The sequence below is a fragment of the Triturus cristatus genome, chromosome 7 (genome assembly GCF_964204655.1).
Source record: "Triturus cristatus chromosome 7, aTriCri1.1, whole genome shotgun sequence".
Lineage (NCBI taxonomy): Eukaryota > Metazoa > Chordata > Amphibia > Caudata > Salamandridae > Triturus > Triturus cristatus.
In genome coordinates this window covers 1,335,176,591-1,335,196,735 of record NC_140590.1, presented here as the reverse complement: position 1 = coordinate 1,335,196,735, position 20,145 = coordinate 1,335,176,591, and the positions used below count along the sequence as shown (strand labels likewise).

Genomic DNA, 20,145 nt, shown 5'->3' with positions numbered 1-20,145 from the left:
TGGGCTTCGGCGTCCAGCAACGGGGTATGAGGCACTATATTAATGTTGCAATACCACACAAAACGACGAAAGTCGTCGAAGGGTGGGGCCATGACAGGCCAGCTTTCGATGAGAGCTGGAGAAGAGCCGCGCCAGGGTGCGGCCTGCAGTTATCTCCTCCGCAGCAGGTCCCTGAGCACATAGATCATCACGTGACTAGATATGAGGCCAGGCCTGCCCTGTCACCTTCTCAGCCCCCTCTCCTGCTTTGTCATTAGTGTTGGAGGACGCCTGAGAAGAAAGGTCCGGTCGTCTTGTGCCAGCACCTCGGTACAATGGGCGAATCATGGAGCCCGCCTCTCCGCCTGCTTATCCTGTGGCTCGGAGTGAACGTTATGGGTGAGTACAGCACCGAACAGGTGCAACACCGAGGCTGGGTTTACAGGATAACTGCTGAATGATTATTTACAACCTTTTCGAAGATGCTGGAATGTTCATGTCTAGCAAGAGTGTGGTTACTTGGGGAGGGGGGGGTGCATCTACAAATATTACTTATCTCTTAGTAAAGAGCGACTCCTCAATTAGCGGAAAAACAAAGAATAACAAAGCGCAATAGGTTGTAAATAGTCCCACGCCTTTATTTTGCTTTATTCACAACTAAATATCCAGTCTTGAAATTATCACTGCTCACCTCTACGTCTAAAATCGTGCTTGGGATTTTCCCGTTAGACACTGACACATTTTTTTGTTTTCTTTTACGCAAGTTGGAAAAACAATCATTCGACATTTTCACTGGGTATAGAAAGTGTAAGAAATAGGGGCAGCGTTATTGGTTATTTATGTATGTTAGAGAGTAAGACCGTGGGAAAAACCTGTATTCTGGGAACCCATAAATGAAGGGGCAAGGTTTTGTAGGGGAAATTGGATGGAGTCACGAGGGACAGAGTCACGAAAGTGATGCCTGAAAGTTCACTTATAGATGTATATACCACAAAGAAAGCAGCAACAAGGACACATGTGACAATAGATGTGTTCTGGCTTACTTGGTTGACCACAAAAAGACTGCATTTAAAAAAATGTCTTTTGGGGTTAAGGCACCTACTGCAGAGTTCATTGTGCGTCCAGCACATTTATTTCAGGGATAAGAATGGTGAAATAAGCGTGAGTTCACCCAAAATTGGAACGCTTGTTGAGGGTCTAGGAAAGGCACTTGGTGCATGGAGCTGGAGGAATGGACCAGCCATGAAAGCCATTTGCTATTCCAGGAAGCCGAAAGAGGCCAGGGCTCAATAGAGGTGCTCATGCATGTGAGAGTTTCGCGGAATATATGAAGGAAACTGACCCGGCCACAGCAGAGCCGTGTCTGGGGAGATGGGGAAGAACGCGGGGACAGCTGAGAAACCCTGAATGGACAAAAGTGCAATCCCACTGTTCTTGCGTGAATGGGCAAGTGACTGGAGTGAGAGCGCGCGCCGCGGCCTGCAGATCTACCCGGAGCAGACAAACTTTCTACTGAATCATAGAACTGTTCCACGACTCAGCTGGGGGGAGGGGGAGAGGAGGAGGGATCATTAGATTGTTGTTGTTACTACTTCATAATAGGATAGACTGCCTTGGCGTGCTATTTGTAATGTTTTGAGGCACCTGGCCTTGCGATAAAAAACAATAAAAAGTCTGTTTTACAAAAAAGAAGGGTGAGATAACTGGTGCGCTTGCTGGAGAAATCTCTGTTTTTTGTCCAGTCACAGTTTTAACTCATAAAGTGGCATCGATAATTTACCTGCTGCAAAGCACAACGTGAGACATGCAGATGACAGATTTGCATTGTATTTAAACAGGTAAGTGGGTTACCGCTTTTGACACAGAGATCCCATTGTAACTTGAAGTTCATTAGTTACAATCCTTCTAATAATAGTGGAACCAGCATCGAGGAACTGTATGCACACTCCAAGGAATGGACGTATAAATCCTTACTGTTTTTCTTCTTAATCTGTTGTTAGTCTAATGTTGTTGAGAAAGCCTCCTCTGGGTGGTAACAAAGACTTACTTGTGCAGATAATCCCAATAACTGAGTTACGTTTTAAATCCTGACTTTGTGTCTCTCTGGACCACGCGCTCTTGGCATATAATATGTGGGGCTGTGGGGTGGGCTAGAGGGACAACTGAGATGATAATGGTTTATGATTGTTAAACATATCTCTACCGTGCTAGTTGGTGTCTCTCTCAGTGCAATGGTTTTGACAATGTAACGAATGCAATGTAGCTCATTTTTAGATATGTTTTTAACCACATATATTGTAGTCTTTTTTATCTGTGCTTTTATGGCCATTTTTGGCCGAAATAAAGTTTTCTGATGATGATGGTGACATATAATATCTACCAGTGAGGACGATATGTGACTCCTAGACCATGTAACCCTCACCATTTTATGTAGCATCCTGTATACTGATTTACACACGTGGATGATTTATTGTCTCTGAATAATGTGTGTGTGTGTTATAAAGCGCTCTGACACCCTATATTGGGGTGAGCAGTGCTTTAAAAGAATTTAGAAAAATAGTGCAAAATAAATTATTTGTATCAATACTCATACAGAGCCATACATCTAACATTCCTACAGTGCATGAATATTTCTTATAAACTTGTTGCAGAAAGTCAAAAACATGCCTCCAAACTGTAATTTCTAAGTACTTGTGATAAAAAGCTGTGTGCCTTGTTTTCTGCCATCAATTGGCACTGAGGTGCCAGCCAGCTTCTAGACAGGATGATAGTCGAACCAAAGGAGGCCTGATGGCCCTTTAAATGAGGCTTTTGTTTTGGGCCTAGCTGAAGTGAGAATAAGAAAAGCCCCTCACTGCCTGCAGGTTGAGGCTAGTAACAGTGTTGTGTTAAGGATTTTGGGGCCCTGAGGCAAGACATAGTTTCGGGCCCCTGCATGGAACAAATTAATTTTATTACTGAGGTGTAGGTTCAACGAGTGGTGTTCGGGATGTTACACTGCCCTAACAAATGTATTCTCTAGTAAATAGTTGGGTACCGATGCTTTCAGTTGGGTATGGTGAGGTGGCTGTCGGATTTCACCTAGGATTTTTATGTGCACACACAGACAAAAAATACTCTCTCTCTCTCTACTCTCTGTTTTGAAGTTCTTAAAACTGGTGGCTATTTTACAACATATTGGGCCCGATGTAGGTAAATATGAAACACCGATTCCTAAATACCGAATTTTACCGATTCGGTATTTAGGAATCGGTATTTCATATGTAGCTAAAAATTCGTTAAAAAATACCGAATCGGTAATATTCGTTATTACCGAATTGGTAATACCGATTCGGTAATAAGGAATCACCTTCCCATTCATTCCTATGGGCCTGGAGGCCCATAGGAATGAATGGGAAGCCTTTCACTATTACCGATTTGGTAAATACCGAATCGGTAATAGGGGGAGCATATTCAAGGGTGGCAGGGTGTCACATTGACAACCTGTTGCACCCCTGAATCGTGCATGTGTGCACATGTGGTGCACATACATGCCCTAGGGGCATGTATGTTTGCCACATGGCACCTTGAAAAAAGCAAATTATTGCTTTTTTAAAGGTATTCGGTATTTACAACCAACTTGTAGTTGGTGGTAAATAACGAATCCTGAATGCAAAAATGCACTCACTTGAGTGCCTCCTACATAGCTTTTAAGGATTCGGTATTTTACCGATTCCTTAAAATAAGGATTCAGTATTTTACCGATTCCTTAAAATAAGGAATCGGTAAATTACCGAATCCTTAAAACCTGCCTCCTACATTAGAAAGGGCTAAATACCGGTCGGTAACGGGAAAATTACAGATTTTCAGCCGTTACCGACCGGTATTTAGCTACCTACATATGGCCCATTGTCTTTTAAGTAACCCTGACAATCCACACTGCTATCCCTTCCCACTGCCCCTCAAGCCCCTTCATGCTCTGTGTAGGAGAGTAGGGTCTGCTATCCTATGGTCACCCCAAATTTTTGCTTTTTGCTTCACTGGTTTTTGACATATTGAGGCTGTGGGCCTGCCAATCAGACCCCCAGCCTGCTGTTCTCTCTACTAAATTAAAACTATGCACCCTAGGTGCATAACCAATTGGAAGTGGATCACCCTGTCAGCCCCTGTACCAGTGTACACTAGGTACCCAGGGCATTGGTGTACCCAAGGCCTGCCAAGGGCTGCAGCATGTATTATGCCACCCCAGGCTTGGCCTAACAATTTGACACAACTGGCTGATCACTCAGCTGGGGTAAGTTGGTGTAATCACCTCTTACTTAGGTGTAGTATACCTATACCTAACCTTAAATGGGACACCTGGTAACCTATAAGTCACTCCTATAGCAGGCCTTAACAATCCTGAAGGCAGAGTGCTTGGTTCCATGTGAGATGGTGCTCTGGCATGAGCTGAGCCTGTCTGCAGTGGTCGGAACAACTTCCTTCTACTGTTTCCAGATATCGTCATACCATATACTCTTAAGTGCATTATGAACCTCGCGGTTAAATGCTATCTTTGGTTTGGCTTTATCAAAACATGTCGAGTAAGGTGTCATACGAATTGGAATACTAACCCCTCGCCAATTCTGGCGACGGGGTTAGCATTCCACCCTTCTAGAGGGACACGACATGTACAGTGCCTGAAACCCGGGTAAAATCAGACATAGCCTCAGCTCCACAAAATGGATGCTGCCACCACAGACACAAGTCTGCCCTCCTGCTGCTGGGAGTCCTTCCAGCTTGGGAGGTGTGGACAAAGGGTTTCCTGCCAGGGGAGGTGCGTGCACCACCCCAGACAGGATTTTGTGTATTGGTCAGGTAGGGCTTGAAAGAAACCAGACATGCCTGTGGCTCACAAGGAGCCTCGGTGCATATGCCAGTTCAAACCGGTCCTGGGGCACACCAGTCCCGGGCCTGGGGCGAGCTGGACAAAGGATTGGGGGTGTAACCACCCCCCTTCCTGGTCCCGCCCATAGGGAGGGACCTAGCAGGTAGTCCGGCCCCTAGAATCCGAATAAAGGTAGGAGCTGTGTCCTAAGACTTCAGACATCCTGGAATCAACTTGAAACTAAGAAGAAGACGGGAACTTCGACATTCTGCTGCACAGAAGACTGAAGAAAATCTCCCCTGTGGTCAGGGAGTGACCACCTTGCTAACGCAAGCACCATCCAGCGAATCACCGTCTGCTTTGCCGCCGCCTCCCGCCGGAGTCCGAGCCCAGAGACTGACAAGACCTGGACCTCCAGACCTCTCACCGCCCGATCCACAGTCCCTGAAAAGAGGAGACCCGTGGAGGCACCGAGACACGTGGAGCCAGCCATCTTGGAACGACTACGACAAGCTGACCAGTGCAACAACCGAGGCTCCCTCCAAGTTGTGCTTTGGGTCCTGAGAAGCCCAACCCTCGAGCAGCATCTGCACCAAAGGTGAGCCCTCCAGCATCTCCACGATCTGCGTGGGGCCCTTCTGCATTTTGCCACTCGACGCGCCTAACCGGTTGCTGGCCCGCTGGCTAGTGGCCATCTTGGCGACGAAATCTACGACAAACACCGCTGGTCTGGTTGCTCCAGACTGGCCCTTGCTCCCCTCCAAAGGAGCAATCCCTCTGACCTTGCTGGTCAGAACCAACAGCTGATTTCCGAATCCTCCTGCAATTGCTTTTGCCAAGGCTTGTTTGCTTCGATCAAGTCGCCGACACCGCCGACAGCGAGAGCCTGCGTGGGACAGCTCGTGAGCCGACTCCTGGACGTCGTCGACCTTCAGGGACCACGTGGCTGCGGAGACAAGCTACCCCTCATCACCTGTTTGCACCCGACATCGCCTGGTACCCACCTGGTGCCACGCTGGTCACTGGCTAGTGACTGTGAACACTGTCCCCTCTGCTTACAGGTCTTCAACATCTCCGATCCACTCTTGGATCCACTGCATCTCTCCCGGACCGACCGCCTGCAGCATCTTTGTCTTCAAGCTCCACGGAACAGATAGAAGAAACCCGACGCACTTCGAGGCCTATGCACCCGCTTCCTGTGGGTGAGGTAAAGCTGGCACACCTGTGCCCAAGTGTAGTAATACATCTCTAGTGCCTGTGTTCCAAATCTTAAGTTCCTAGGTCATCCGGAAGATTCCTTTTGCAGTAACTTTGTACTTTTTACGCACCCATTGAAACCTATGGGAGCACGCGTGTGACTATTTGCTCTGCACACGCCACCCGTGGACCTCCTGGTCACTAACTGACGTTAGCTCCTTGTAGGCCCAGCGATTCTAGAGGCCCTAGGCCTTTTCCCTTTTCTGTTCGTGGTACTTATACCACTATTTTAGTATATGGTTTGAGTGGCCACCCGGGCCTATCCATATAAAGTGCAACTTCTGTGTATTCTGTGATAATCTTGTTTGACGATTTGTGCTCCTGTGCTCATAAAGAGACTAGGGGTTACTTTGATAAATAAATACATATATATTTTGAATATATATCTGTGTGGTGTCCTTTCATTGGTATAAAAGGGGGTTGCTATTGGTAAAACAGCTTGCTTAACACGCCTCACGAGTTTAGCCTCAAAGACTGCTTAGCCTACGCTACCACTAGGGCAGCTAGTCCGAAAAGGTTGACTTACAACCACACCATAAGGGTTGCTTGGCATGGTACAAGGTGATCACTTTAACTAGTGAGCATCATATACCAGGCCAACTTCTCACATTGGTGAGCAGCGGTTGGATTTGAGCTTGCTGTGTTTTACCATTGTAATCTCTTGGTTACCAATTGAAAGATCACATAGGTACCTGTAGGTACATATAAAACAAGATTAGATATACTTAAGTTCTACTGAACTTAGTTGTTGTAGAGCAAAGGGAGTAGCACACCCTGACTACAACTACTAGATAGGTTTAGTAGGTAAACCCAAGTGTAGGTAGATTGCAACACATCCACCCACACTTAAGAGCAATGGCCGGGGCAGAGGGGTCCACTGTACCCATCTCTGTTGAGAGTGACCCCCAGAGGGCACCATCCAGCTTTGCTACCCTTAATCAGAATGAGCTCAGGCATTTGGCAACTCTTAGAGGCCTTAAACAGCCCAAGAACCCAAACTCTGCTGAGCTCAGAGAGCTCTTACAGAATGATGAGAATCAGAGAGCACTCAAGAAAGCTTCCCAGTTAGCCCCCTTAGGGACAGGAACAGGAGGCCCCCCTTCTAAAGATGCCACTGAAGTACCCCTTCCCAATAGTCACCCCTTAGATGGGATGCCTACCACAGAGGATGAGAGTGAAAAGGATACTGACAGTAGTGAGGATGAAGGGAGAACTAGCCCCGTGCCAAGTGTTATACTTGGCCCAGCTAAACCAAGGCTATTGGGGACTGAGAGTGGGTTCAACCCACTGGATCTCCCCAGTGGACTTAACACAGGGCTGGGAAGGCAAAGGAATCGCTCAGGTGACTCCAATGCTTCCCATGGCTCTAGAGGCTCTCAAGGTCACTCCAGGAGAAGGATGACCACCCCTCAGAGGAGGGAACATGAGGCCAAGATGCAAGAGGCCCAGCTGAGGATCAGGAAGCAGGAGCTAGAAGTAGCCCTGATGGAAGAGAAACTTAGCAAGGCTAGACAGCATAAAGAGAGTGGGTCTATACCCACTGGTGGCAGCATTGTCCCTAAGGACAAAGATAGGGTTTTCGACAATAGAAACCTGTCTAAGGTTGTGCCCCCCTACAAAAGTGGGGATGACATCCACAAGTGGATAACTGCTCTTGAGAGAGCCTGCAAAGTACAGCAGGTTCCTGAAGATCAGTGGGCAGCAATCCTCTGGCTCTCCTTTGAGGGAAGAGGCAGAGACAGACTCCTCACTGTTAGAGAAGAGGATGTCAGAAACTACAGAGTCCTGAAGAGTGTTCTAGTAGATGGGTTAGGCTTAACCACTGAGCAGTACAGGTTAATGTTCAGAGACACCCAAAAGACACAGACTCAGGACTGGTCTGAATACATTGAATGTGCCACTAAGGCTTTGGAGGGTTGGTTGCTGGGAAGTAAGGTATCTGATTTTACAGGATTGTATAATTTGATGATGAGAGAACAGATTTTAAATAACTGTCAAAACCAGCAACTGCATCAACACTTGGTTGACTCTGATCTGACCTCTCCCCAAGAATTGGGAAAGAAGGCAGACAAATGGGTCAGAACCAGGGTTAAGCAAAAGAACCAGAACCAGGGCCAAGGGGGTGATCAGAAGAAAACAGACCAAAAGTGTGGAGATCAGAAACCTAAAGACCAGAAGTCTTCAACAGGGCCCCAAACTACTGCTAAGGAGGGTGGGTCCCAACAGTCCAAGAAGAAGAAAGAAGGTCAGAAGAAACCCTGGTGCAATCATTGTAAAAATACAACTCACTGGACTAGTGATTGCAAAAAGGGTGGAGCCCCCAACACTGTTGCCCCTAAGGCACCTGCTCCCAGTACTACTGTTAGCAGTGTTGGTCCCCAGACAAAGGGTGTAGTGGGAATCACTATGGGAACTGAAGGAGATTCTGACTTAGACAGAACCCTTACACAGGCAGTCTTGATCTGTGATGGGGACATTGATTTGTCCCTGACTGTGAGCCCCAGTAACCTGGGCAAGTACAGACAGACTCCTTTAATTAATGACAAAGTGGCTCAAGCTTACAGGGACACATGTGCCAGTGTCACTATGGTGACACCAGGCTTTGTGGACCCTGGACAGTACATACCAGGTGAGAACTACCTGGTGACCAATGCCAGCAACGCCACTACTTCACACAGTGTGGCAGTTGTTAACTTCTCATGGGGAGGGGTAACTGGCCTCAAAAGGGTTGTGGTTAGTGCAGACCTCCCAGTAGAATGTTTGTTGGGCAATGACCTAGAGAGTTCTCTATGGTCAGAAGTGGAGTACAGGACTCATGCAGAGATGTTAGGTATATCATCACATGTCCTTGCTGTGACCAGGTCACAGGCCAAAAAGTGCCTCACTGAACCTCAGGTCTTGGATCCTGGAACAATGGACCAAGTACCTACCAAGAAGAAGAACAGGAGGGTCAAGGCTGTGCCTTCCCCCCTGCCTCAGAGTGATGATCAGCCTTCCCAGGAAGCTGATCTAGAGGACCCTGAAGGAACTGTCCCTGAAGAGCTTGAACCTGATCAGGTTGAGTTTCTGGGGACAGGGGGACCTTCAAGGGCTGACTTGAGGCAGGCTCAGTTATCCTGTCCCTCTCTTGAACCCCTCAGACAGCTGGCTGCTGCTGAGGCTGCTGGGAATGCTCAAGGTACCCATAAAGTGTATTGGGATGAAGGGCTCCTTTATTCAGAGGCTAGAGACCCCAAGCCTGGTGCAACCAGGAGGTTGGTCATACCTCTGCAATTTAGGGGCTTCCTGCTTACCTTGGCCCATGACATTCCTTTAGCAGGACACCTAGGCCAGAATAAGACCTGGGACAGACTTGTCCCTCACTTTCACTGGCCTCATATGAATGAAGATACAAAGGAGTTTTGTCGCTCCTGTGTTACCTGCCAAGCCAGTGGCAAATCAGGTGGCACAACAAAGGCCCCCCTAATACCACTACCTGTGGTGGGGGTCCCCTTTGAAAGAGTGGGAATAGACATAGTGGGTCCCATGGATCCTCCCACTGCATCTGGGCACAGATTTATACTGGTGGTAGTGGATCATGCCACCAGGTATCCAGAGGCAATTCCCCTTAGGACCACTACAGCTCCTGTTGTGGCCAGGGCCCTGCTGGGAGTATTCTCCAGAGTGGGGTTTCCTAAGGAGGTAGTATCTGACAGAGGTACCAACTTTATGTCAGGATACTTGACAGCTATGTGGAAGGAATGTGGTGTCAACTACAAGTTCACCACCCCTTATCACCCACAATGCAATGGGCTTGTTGAGAGATTCAACAAGACCCTAAAGGGTATGATCAAAGGATTACCTGAAAAGCTCAGGCGAAGATGGGATATCCTTCTACCCTGCCTTCTGTTTGCTTACAGAGAGGTCCCACAAAAAGGAGTTGGCTACAGCCCCTTTGAATTGTTGTTTGGGCACCCTGTGAGAGGCCCACTGTGTTTGGTGAAGGAAGGATGGGAGTTACCTCTCAAAAAGCCTAAGCTAGACATAGTGGACTATGTACTTGGTCTCCGCTCCAGGATGGCTGAGTATATGGAGAAGGCATCTAAAAACCTTGAGGCAAGCCAGGCCTTACAGAAAGCTTGGCATGACCAAAAGGCTGTCTTGGTTGAGTATCAGCCAGGACAGAAGGTATGGGTGTTGGAGCCAGTGGCCCCAGCAGCACTCCAAGACAAATGGTCTGGACCCCATACAATCCTGGAAAAGAAGGGAGAGGTCACCTACTTGGTGGACCTAGGAACTCCCAGGAGTCCCCACAGGGTACTCCATGTTAACAGGCTTAAAGCATATGTTGACAGGGCAGACATGGGCTTGCTCATGGCTACAGATGAGGGACAGGAGGAAGAGAGTGACCCTCTCCCAGACCTGTTGTCTCAGAACCCTGAAGATGGCTCAGTTGAAGGAGTGACCCTTGGAGGCAACCTCACTGCCCATCAGCAGACTGAATGTAGACAGGTTCTACAATCATTTTCACATATGTTTTCCTTGATACCTAGTCAAACTGACTGGTGTACCCATGTTGTGGACACTGGTGACAGTCTGCCTGTAAAGAACAAACTTTACAGACAACCTGACCACGTCAGGGACTGTATAAAGGCTGAGGTACATAAAATGCTGGAATTAGGTGTCATTGAACCCTCAGAGAGCCCCTGGGCTAGCCCAGTGGTTCTGGTCCCCAAACCTCACACCAAAGATGGCAAGAGAGAGATGAGGTTCTGTGTGGACTACAGAGGACTCAATGCTGTCACCAGGACAGATGCACACCCTATTCCAAGGGCAGATGAGCTCATAGACAAACTAGCTTCTGCAAAGTTTTTGAGCACATTTGACTTGACAGCTGGCTATTGGCAAATCAGATTAGCTGAGGAGTCTAAGGCCAAAACAGCATTCTCAACCCCAGGTGGGCATTATCAGTTTGTGGTGATGCCCTTTGGTCTGAAGAATGCACCTGCCACCTTCCAAAGGCTGGGGAACCAAGTCCTTACTGGGTTGGATGACTTTTGCGCAGCATATCTTGATGACATTGCTGTCTTTAGTTCCACCTGGGAGGATCACCTGATCCACCTGAAGAAGGCTCTTGAGGCTCTGCAAAGGGCAGGCCTCACTATCAAGGCTACTAAGTGCCAGATAGGGCAGAGTAAGGTTGTGTATTTGGGCCACCTTGTAGGTGGGGGCCAAGTTCAACCACTGGAGAGTAAGATACAGTCCATCAAGGATTGGTCCCCTCCAACCACCCAGACTCAAGTTCGAGCTTTCTTGGGCTTGACTGGGTATTACAGGAAGTTTGTTAAGAACTATGGGTCCATTGTGACTCCTCTTAATGATCTGACATCCAAGAAGATGCCCAAAAAGGGTCAGTGGACAGTAAGCTGTCAAAAGGCATTTGATGACCTGAAGGAGGCCATGTGCTCTGCACCTATCCTGAAAAGTCCTGACTACTCCAAAGAGTTTATTGTCCAAACAGATGCTTCTGAGTTGGGTGTGGGAGCTGTGCTGTCACAACTTAATGTAGATGGTCAAGACCAACCCATTGCTTTTATTAGCAGAAGGTTGACCCCCAGAGAGAAGAATTGGTCAGCTATTGAGAGGGAGGCCTTTGCTGTGGTGTGGGCCCTGAAGAAGCTGAGGCCATACTTGTTTGGCACTCACTTCAAGATTCAGACCGACCATAAGCCCCTCTTGTGGCTAAATCAGATGAAGGGTGAAAACCCCAAACTGCTTAGGTGGTCCATTTCCCTACAGGGGATGGACTTTACAGTGGAGCACCGGCCAGGTACTGACCATGGGAATGCAGATGGTCTCTCCAGGTACTTCCACTTAGGACATGAAGACGAGACTGGTCAAGGCTAGTTTAATGTCCCAGCGTTTGGGGGGGGGTTGTGTAGGAGAGTAGGGTCTGCTATCCTATGGTCACCCCAAATTTTTGCTTTTTGCTTCACTGGTTTTTGACATATTGAGGCTGTGGGCCTGCCAATCAGACCCCCAGCCTGCTGTTCTCTCTACTAAATTAAAACTATGCACCCTAGGTGCATAACCAATTGGAAGTGGATCACCCTGTCAGCCCCTGTACCAGTGTACACTAGGTACCCAGGGCATTGGTGTACCCAAGGCCTGCCAAGGGCTGCAGCATGTATTATGCCACCCCAGGCTTGGCCTAACAATTTGACACAACTGGCTGATCACTCAGCTGGGGTAAGTTGGTGTAATCACCTCTTACTTAGGTGTAGTATACCTATACCTAACCTTAAATGGGACACCTGGTAACCTATAAGTCACTCCTATAGCAGGCCTTAACAATCCTGAAGGCAGAGTGCTTGGTTCCATGTGAGATGGTGCTCTGGCATGAGCTGAGCCTGTCTGCAGTGGTCGGAACAACTTCCTTCTACTGTTTCCAGATATCGTCATACCATATACTCTTAAGTGCATTATGAACCTCGCGGTTAAATGCTATCTTTGGTTTGGCTTTATCAAAACATGTCGAGTAAGGTGTCATACGAATTGGAATACTAACCCCTCGCCAATTCTGGCGACGGGGTTAGCATTCCACCCTTCTAGAGGGACACGACATGTACAGTGCCTGAAACCCGGGTAAAATCAGACATAGCCTCAGCTCCACAAAATGGATGCTGCCACCACAGACACAAGTCTGCCCTCCTGCTGCTGGGAGTCCTTCCAGCTTGGGAGGTGTGGACAAAGGGTTTCCTGCCAGGGGAGGTGCGTGCACCACCCCAGACAGGATTTTGTGTATTGGTCAGGTAGGGCTTGAAAGAAACCAGACATGCCTGTGGCTCACAAGGAGCCTCGGTGCATATGCCAGTTCAAACCGGTCCTGGGGCACACCAGTCCCGGGCCTGGGGCGAGCTGGACAAAGGATTGGGGGTGTAACCACCCCCCTTCCTGGTCCCGCCCATAGGGAGGGACCTAGCAGGTAGTCCGGCCCCTAGAATCCGAATAAAGGTAGGAGCTGTGTCCTAAGACTTCAGACATCCTGGAATCAACTTGAAACTAAGAAGAAGACGGGAACTTCGACATTCTGCTGCACAGAAGACTGAAGAAAATCTCCCCTGTGGTCAGGGAGTGACCACCTTGCTAACGCAAGCACCATCCAGCGAATCACCGTCTGCTTTGCCGCCGCCTCCCGCCGGAGTCCGAGCCCAGAGACTGACAAGACCTGGACCTCCAGACCTCTCACCGCCCGATCCACAGTCCCTGAAAAGAGGAGACCCGTGGAGGCACCGAGACACGTGGAGCCAGCCATCTTGGAACGACTACGACAAGCTGACCAGTGCAACAACCGAGGCTCCCTCCAAGTTGTGCTTTGGGTCCTGAGAAGCCCAACCCTCGAGCAGCATCTGCACCAAAGGTGAGCCCTCCAGCATCTCCACGATCTGCGTGGGGCCCTTCTGCATTTTGCCACTCGACGCGCCTAACCGGTTGCTGGCCCGCTGGCTAGTGGCCATCTTGGCGACGAAATCTACGACAAACACCGCTGGTCTGGTTGCTCCAGACTGGCCCTTGCTCCCCTCCAAAGGAGCAATCCCTCTGACCTTGCTGGTCAGAACCAACAGCTGATTTCCGAATCCTCCTGCAATTGCTTTTGCCAAGGCTTGTTTGCTTCGATCAAGTCGCCGACACCGCCGACAGCGAGAGCCTGCGTGGGACAGCTCGTGAGCCGACTCCTGGACGTCGTCAACCTTCAGGGACCACGTGGCTGCGGAGACAAGCTACCCCTCATCACCTGTTTGCACCCGACATCGCCTGGTACCCACCTGGTGCCACGCTGGTCACTGGCTAGTGACTGTGAACACTGTCCCCTCTGCTTACAGGTCTTCAACATCTCCGATCCACTCTTGGATCCACTGCATCTCTCCCGGACCGACCGCCTGCAGCATCTTTGTCTTCAAGCTCCACGGAACAGATAGAAGAAACCCGACGCACTTCGAGGCCTATGCACCCGCTTCCTGTGGGTGAGGTAAAGCTGGCACACCTGTGCCCAAGTGTAGTAATACATCTCTAGTGCCTGTGTTCCAAATCTTAAGTTCCTAGGTCATCCGGAAGATTCCTTTTGCAGTAACTTTGTACTTTTTACGCACCCATTGAAACCTATGGGAGCACGCGTGTGACTATTTGCTCTGCACACGCCACCCGTGGACCTCCTGGTCACTAACTGACGTTAGCTCCTTGTAGGCCCAGCGATTCTAGAGGCCCTAGGCCTTTTCCCTTTTCTGTTCGTGGTACTTATACCACTATTTTAGTATATGGTTTGAGTGGCCACCCGGGCCTATCCATATAAAGTGCAACTTCTGTGTATTCTGTGATAATCTTGTTTGACGATTTGTGCTCCTATGCTCATAAAGAGACTAGGGGTTACTTTGATAAATAAATACATATATATTTTGAATATATATCTGTGTGGTGTCCTTTCATTGGTATAAAAGGGGGTTGCTATTGGTAAAACAGCTTGCTTAACACGCTTCACGAGTTTAGCCTCAAAGACTGCTTAGCCTACGCTACCACTAGGGCAGCTAGTCCGAAAAGGTTGACTTACAACCACACCATAAGGGTTGCTTGGCATGGTACAAGGTGATCACTTTAACTAGTGAGCATCATATACCAGGCCAACTTCTCACACTCTGCTTCTCAAATAATGTATTTTACCATGATATGCCAGTGTGATTGTTGGGATATTTGAAGCTCACCCCCCCTCCTCCCCACCAATTTTACTGACCAAGCTACGCCCTTGAGTATAACCAGCAAAAGACACACAATTGATGAACGGAATACAGAATAAATCAAAACATTCACCGCCAATCAAGAGATCTAGGTTAAATCCATCATTCCTTTGCTCACCATGCCACCCGAGTTTAGACCTGGCCATATGCAAATCAGTCTTGACCCTGTGCCTTATGGGAACAGTCCAGCCCAAACTACCAAGCCAGGTCCTACCTCGACCGGAAACAAGCATCCTAGGACCGGTTTCGGGGTTTCACCCCTCTTCAGTCAGGATAGCTTGATTCCAGTGGCACAGTGAGCCCAGGACCCACATCTGGGCATACCTGGCACACTTGAGGTCAGAAAGCAGAAGACACACAATTGATGGACGGAATGCAGAACAAATCAAAACATTCACCCCCAGTCAAGAGATCTGGGTTAAATCTATCATTATTTTACTCACCATGCCACCCCAGTTTAGACCTGGCCATATGCAAATCAGTCTTGACCCTGTGCCTCATGGGAACAGTCCAGCCCGAACTGCCAAGCCAGGTCCTTCCTGGACCGGAAACAAACATCCTAGGACCAGTTTCTGGGTTTCACCCCTCTTCAGCCAGGATAGCTTGATTCCACTGGCACAGTGAGCCCAAGACCCACGTCTGGGTTTACCTGGCGCACTTAGGGCGAGAAAGCAAAAGACACACAATTGAGGTACAAAATGCAGGACAAATCAAAACATTCACCCCCTGCCAAGAGATCTGGGTTAAAGCCATCATTCTTTTGCTCACCATGCCACCCCAGTTTGGACCTGGCCATACGCAAATCAGTCTTGACCCTGTGCCTCATGGGAACAGTCCAGCCCGAACTGCCTAGCCAGGTCCTCCCTGGACTGGAAACAATCATCCTAGGACCGGTTTCGGGGTTTCACCCCTCTTCAGCCAGGATAGCTTGATTCCAGTGGCACAGTGAGCCCAGGACCCATATCTGGGCATACCTGGCGCACTTAGGGCGAGAAAGCAAAAGACACACAATTGATGGATGGAATGCAGAACAAATCAACACATTTACCCCCAGGCAAGAGATCTGGGTTAAATCCATCATTCTTTTGCTCACCATGCCACCCCAGTTTAGACCTGGCCATATGCAAATCAGTCTTGACCCTGTACCTCATGGGAACAGTGTGGCCTGAACTGCCAAGCCAGGTCCTCCCCGGGCCGGAAACAAGCATCCTAGGACCGGTTTCGGGGTTTCATCCCTCTTCAGCCAGGATAGCTTGATTCCAGTGGCACAGTGAGCCCAAGACCCACGTCTGGGCATACCTGGCGCAATTAGGGCAAGAAAGCAAAAAACACAGAATTGATGGACGGAATGCAGACCAAATCAACACATTCACCCCCAGTCAAGAGATCTGGGTTAAATCCATCATTCTTTTGCTCACCATGCCACCCTAGTTTAGACCTGGCCATATGCAAATCAGTCTTGACCCTGTGCCTCATGGGAACAATCCAGCCCGAACTGCCTCTGCAGCAAAGGGGCAAGCAATGAGTGTTGCAGTGGGTGGTCCACCGCAACACCCATTGCTTTTTGATGCAGCCCCGTATTTACAAGAATGGGGCAGCACCAAAAATTAAGGCCAGGTAAAACCTGGTCTTAGGATGGCTGTACAAGGAGAAATTATTAATTTTGCCTTGTATTTTGCTCTTTCTATGTGTGCTGTATTCTGCAGCACACATAGAAACAGCAACTCGCCTTTAACGATTGTTTATGTGCAGGAAGGTGTCCCTTACTGCATATAAACAATCATCCTTGCAGTGCAATGGTGCAGGGTGCCTGTGCAGGTGCTAGGCAGCTTTTTTAGTGCCATTGTTAGTGGAAATGCAGGGGTGCACAGTATTTTTGTAAATACGGTGCATCCGTGTGTTTAAAAAAATGTCCGAGCGCAGCTCTACTAATTTTGGCGTAATGCCGCACTCCGACATTTTATTACAAATGTCCCCCCTCATTTCTTAGTAGGATTTTTTTTTTTTTACAGTGGGAGGAATATGATCTGGAAAGTGGCGATCGTTCAGTCTAGTAACATCCTCCACCGTAGCTTCTCTCGTAAATCTTGCCTGTTCAACTCCAACAAGGCTGCCTATCAGAGATCGTGAAACTGAACAAATGTCATCTCTGACTCTGGAGAACAATCCTTGAATACAACAAAAGCACTGAAGGTTGCTAAATGGAATAAATGGATAGCCAACTTTTTATGCCAAACCTATGCCTTACGAACAACAGTGTAAGGTTCCAACCTCTGATCTACTCTATCTACACCACACATGTGCGTATTGTAGTCCAAAAAAGCACACAGGTTGGCGCGTGGCTACGAATGTCAAGATGGCGGTCGCACTCTAAGAGTGCCCTGGACCCTTTCGTAATCCTCTCGCATCCAGCCAGTGCTTTGGAAGTGAGAGACACTTCCAATGGATCACTAATGATCAGGTGACCCATCTGTGCTGGTTTCGTCTCTGCGGAGTACTCCGGTGTGCCATAAAGACGGCTGCCGCACTAAACAACGACCACAAGGGTGTAAAACGGCACCGGCCTGAAAGGGGCCTGTAAGACTCGCCTGGCACATATTGATGAGGCCCCCAGGGAGATTGAATGGCCGAGCGGGCCTCTGCTGACCTGACCCCCCTTGCCCGAGCGCTGAGTCTTGTGCCGTGGCACCCCGGACCACCAAACTTTCAGCCGAACACATGAGGGGGGGCAGGCAATCGGCCAGCAGACCTGTGGCACTAGCGGACCCCCCACATCTTCCTATGCGGCCTATGAAGCACCGGCAGGGCCCAGACTGGTTTCACCAGTCATATCTTTGCAAGTGAGGAGGCATGGCGTGACTGATGGAGAGGCCTGCTGGAGCTGGGCCGCCTGGTGGAGGAAACTGGGCCTTCACAGACACAGCAATGGTCCCCGCCCAATGAGAGGAAGACGATCAGCCGGAAACTTGAGCAACTGACCAGAGGCACTAGCGGACCCTGCGGCCTCCTCTGCTGCTTCTGGGGTGGCTCCCAAGGGGCACTAACATCACCCTGCTTGGGCTTCTTTGCTCAACATACCCCGGCAGGTGAGGAGACAAAGCTCAGGGGGCGGTGAACCGGGCGGCCCACAGGAGCTGCGCTGCACTGAAGTGAGAGACTCCCAGTGGAGGAGCCTAGGCTTCCACAAGCACTGCAATGAGCTCCGCCCAATGGACTGGTGACGCTCAGGCGGAGATCCCCCAGCAACAAAGTCCCCCGTCGGCCTCCTGCCCCTGGACTCTGGGGGCACGGACCAGACGTGAGGCCCTAAATGAAGGGAATAAAAGATAAGGCCCAGCATCAGGCAAGGGACAAGGCGTGCCACACGCCCCCTACCATCGTGGGGTTGCAACCAGGCTAGTTGAGTCCATTATCTTCTCTAGTGCTCGCTCCTTGGTTGAAGGTCGGAGACAGGCTTCTGGCCCTCAGATAATTGCTGCATGCGGGCAGGGGGGCGGAAGACAGACAAACATCAGGGGTTGCCACTAAAGACCAATGGTAACCACTAAGTGGGCACCAACACTGAAGATACTTTTGTCTGGGACGGTGACTCAACAGCGCCATTAGACTATACCTTACCCGGACATGGAGGCAGCCCTCCTGCAGGCTATAACTGCAATAGTGATTAGGCGGTTCACCCCCCCACAACCTTATTGGAAGTGGGCTGCAGCGAGACTGGGAGTGGGGGGAAGAGGATTGCCTTGATACCCTGAACACCTGGGTCAATGGGGGTCCTGGCAGGGATACCCCCCAGAAGTGACCAGTAACTATTTTCTCGGATCAACCTCCCCTCCACCACGACCTAGTCATGGGGAAGGAAGCGATGAAACCTCCTCCTTCTCGGACCCGCATGGACCAGTACATCACATGCGGGGCCAAAACTGGTGAGGCTGCTTCATCCAAGGCCCCCCTCCCGGAGGGAGATCTAGCCACGATCCTTCAAGCTATACACTCCTCGCAAGTCTCTGTGGAAACCAAAATAGGTGAGGTGCGTGTTACATGGCCCTCATACGGCAAGACCTTTGTAACACTACCGCTCGCATATCAGAGGCCTGCTCGCATATCAGAGGCCGGCTCGCATATCAGAGGCCGAATCCCGCCTGTCCACCATGGATGACGATGTAGTGACTCTGAAGGAGCAGGTCACGCAGCTGCTGTCCCTCAAAAATGAACTTCATAGGCATGCGGAGGATGCCGAAAACCACCCCCGTCAAAACAGCCTTCGCCTAGAGGGCATCCGGCACGGCTGTGGCCTTCATAGAGGCCTGAGTCAAGTCCTGGATGCCATCAGACCTCCTCTCGGTGTGGTTTGTCGTGGAGTGAGCCAATCGAGCTCTTGCTCCTAAGCTGCGGCCAGAAGCCTCTCACAGGCCAATCATTGCCAAGATCCTTAACTTTAAGGACAGAGATGCCATTCTGCACGAGTCCCGCTCTCATCCTAACCTGTCCTATCAAGGCAGTAAAGGGATGATCTTCCCAAGCTACTCTAAGAAGGTGCAGACACAACATTGTTCCTACACCTCAGTCAAGCAAAAACTACGGGCCTTCAATCTCCAATACAGACTCCTGTTCCCTGCCCGCCTCAGAGTGGTCTTCAACAATACAACCAATTTCTTCGATACTCCAGAGGCAGCATGGACGTGGACGACCGAGGAGCGCCCACTCTATCCACATGCCACGGCTTCCTCGTCTGCCTCCCAGACACGAACTGCAATGAGCTAAGATATCAAGCCCCAGAGAAGATGCACCTGCTCCCGCAGAAGGTGCAACTTTTAAAGAGTAGCTTCCTCATCGGCTGATGGGGCTGAGAGGGGCTTGAACGAGTCTCCTTAGCCTGCCGGGTAATTAAGATTATCGCAAGATCTAGAATTGGAACCTGGATTGTCCCGCAGACGCTCTTCCACTCCTCCTGCAACCAGTTTAGAGGACACTGACCTTTCCCGGAGTCCAAAAATCTGATAAAGAATCCAGTGTTCCTCTATTAGGGCGACAGATGCTTCCTCAAAAGAAGTATGGGGTGGGGGGAGTGGGTTGGTTGGGGGTGGTTGGGAATCTGTTCTCCTGTTGTTGTATCTTTTCTTTTAACTTGCAGCACTTGGCATGACACTTCTGGCCCACATGCTTGCAGATGTTAGGACACGGTGATTCCTCCACTGGAGTCCCTAAGACCTAACAATCAGATGCACGCCATAAATAGATGCTCTCGCTCTTTAATAACCAGTAATCATGACTTTGCCCCACTATGATGGAGAGCCC

At 49.5% G+C, this 20,145-nt stretch overlaps 1 protein-coding gene across 2 annotated transcripts in view; it reads left to right on the top strand.

Annotated features, from left to right (window-relative positions):
* Nucleotides 1–257: 257 nt before the first annotated feature.
* Nucleotides 258–20,145, top strand: part of LOC146811986 (protein borderless-like) — a 330,095-nt gene continuing 310,207 nt past the window's right edge. For both annotated transcript variants that reach the window (XM_085618965.1, XM_085618964.1), the window contains exon 1: nucleotides 258–378. In XM_085618965.1, the coding sequence (XP_085475091.1) occupies nucleotides 315–378 (64 nt within the window). In that variant the 5' untranslated portion in view covers nucleotides 258–314. The remainder of the gene's footprint in view (nucleotides 379–20,145) is intronic.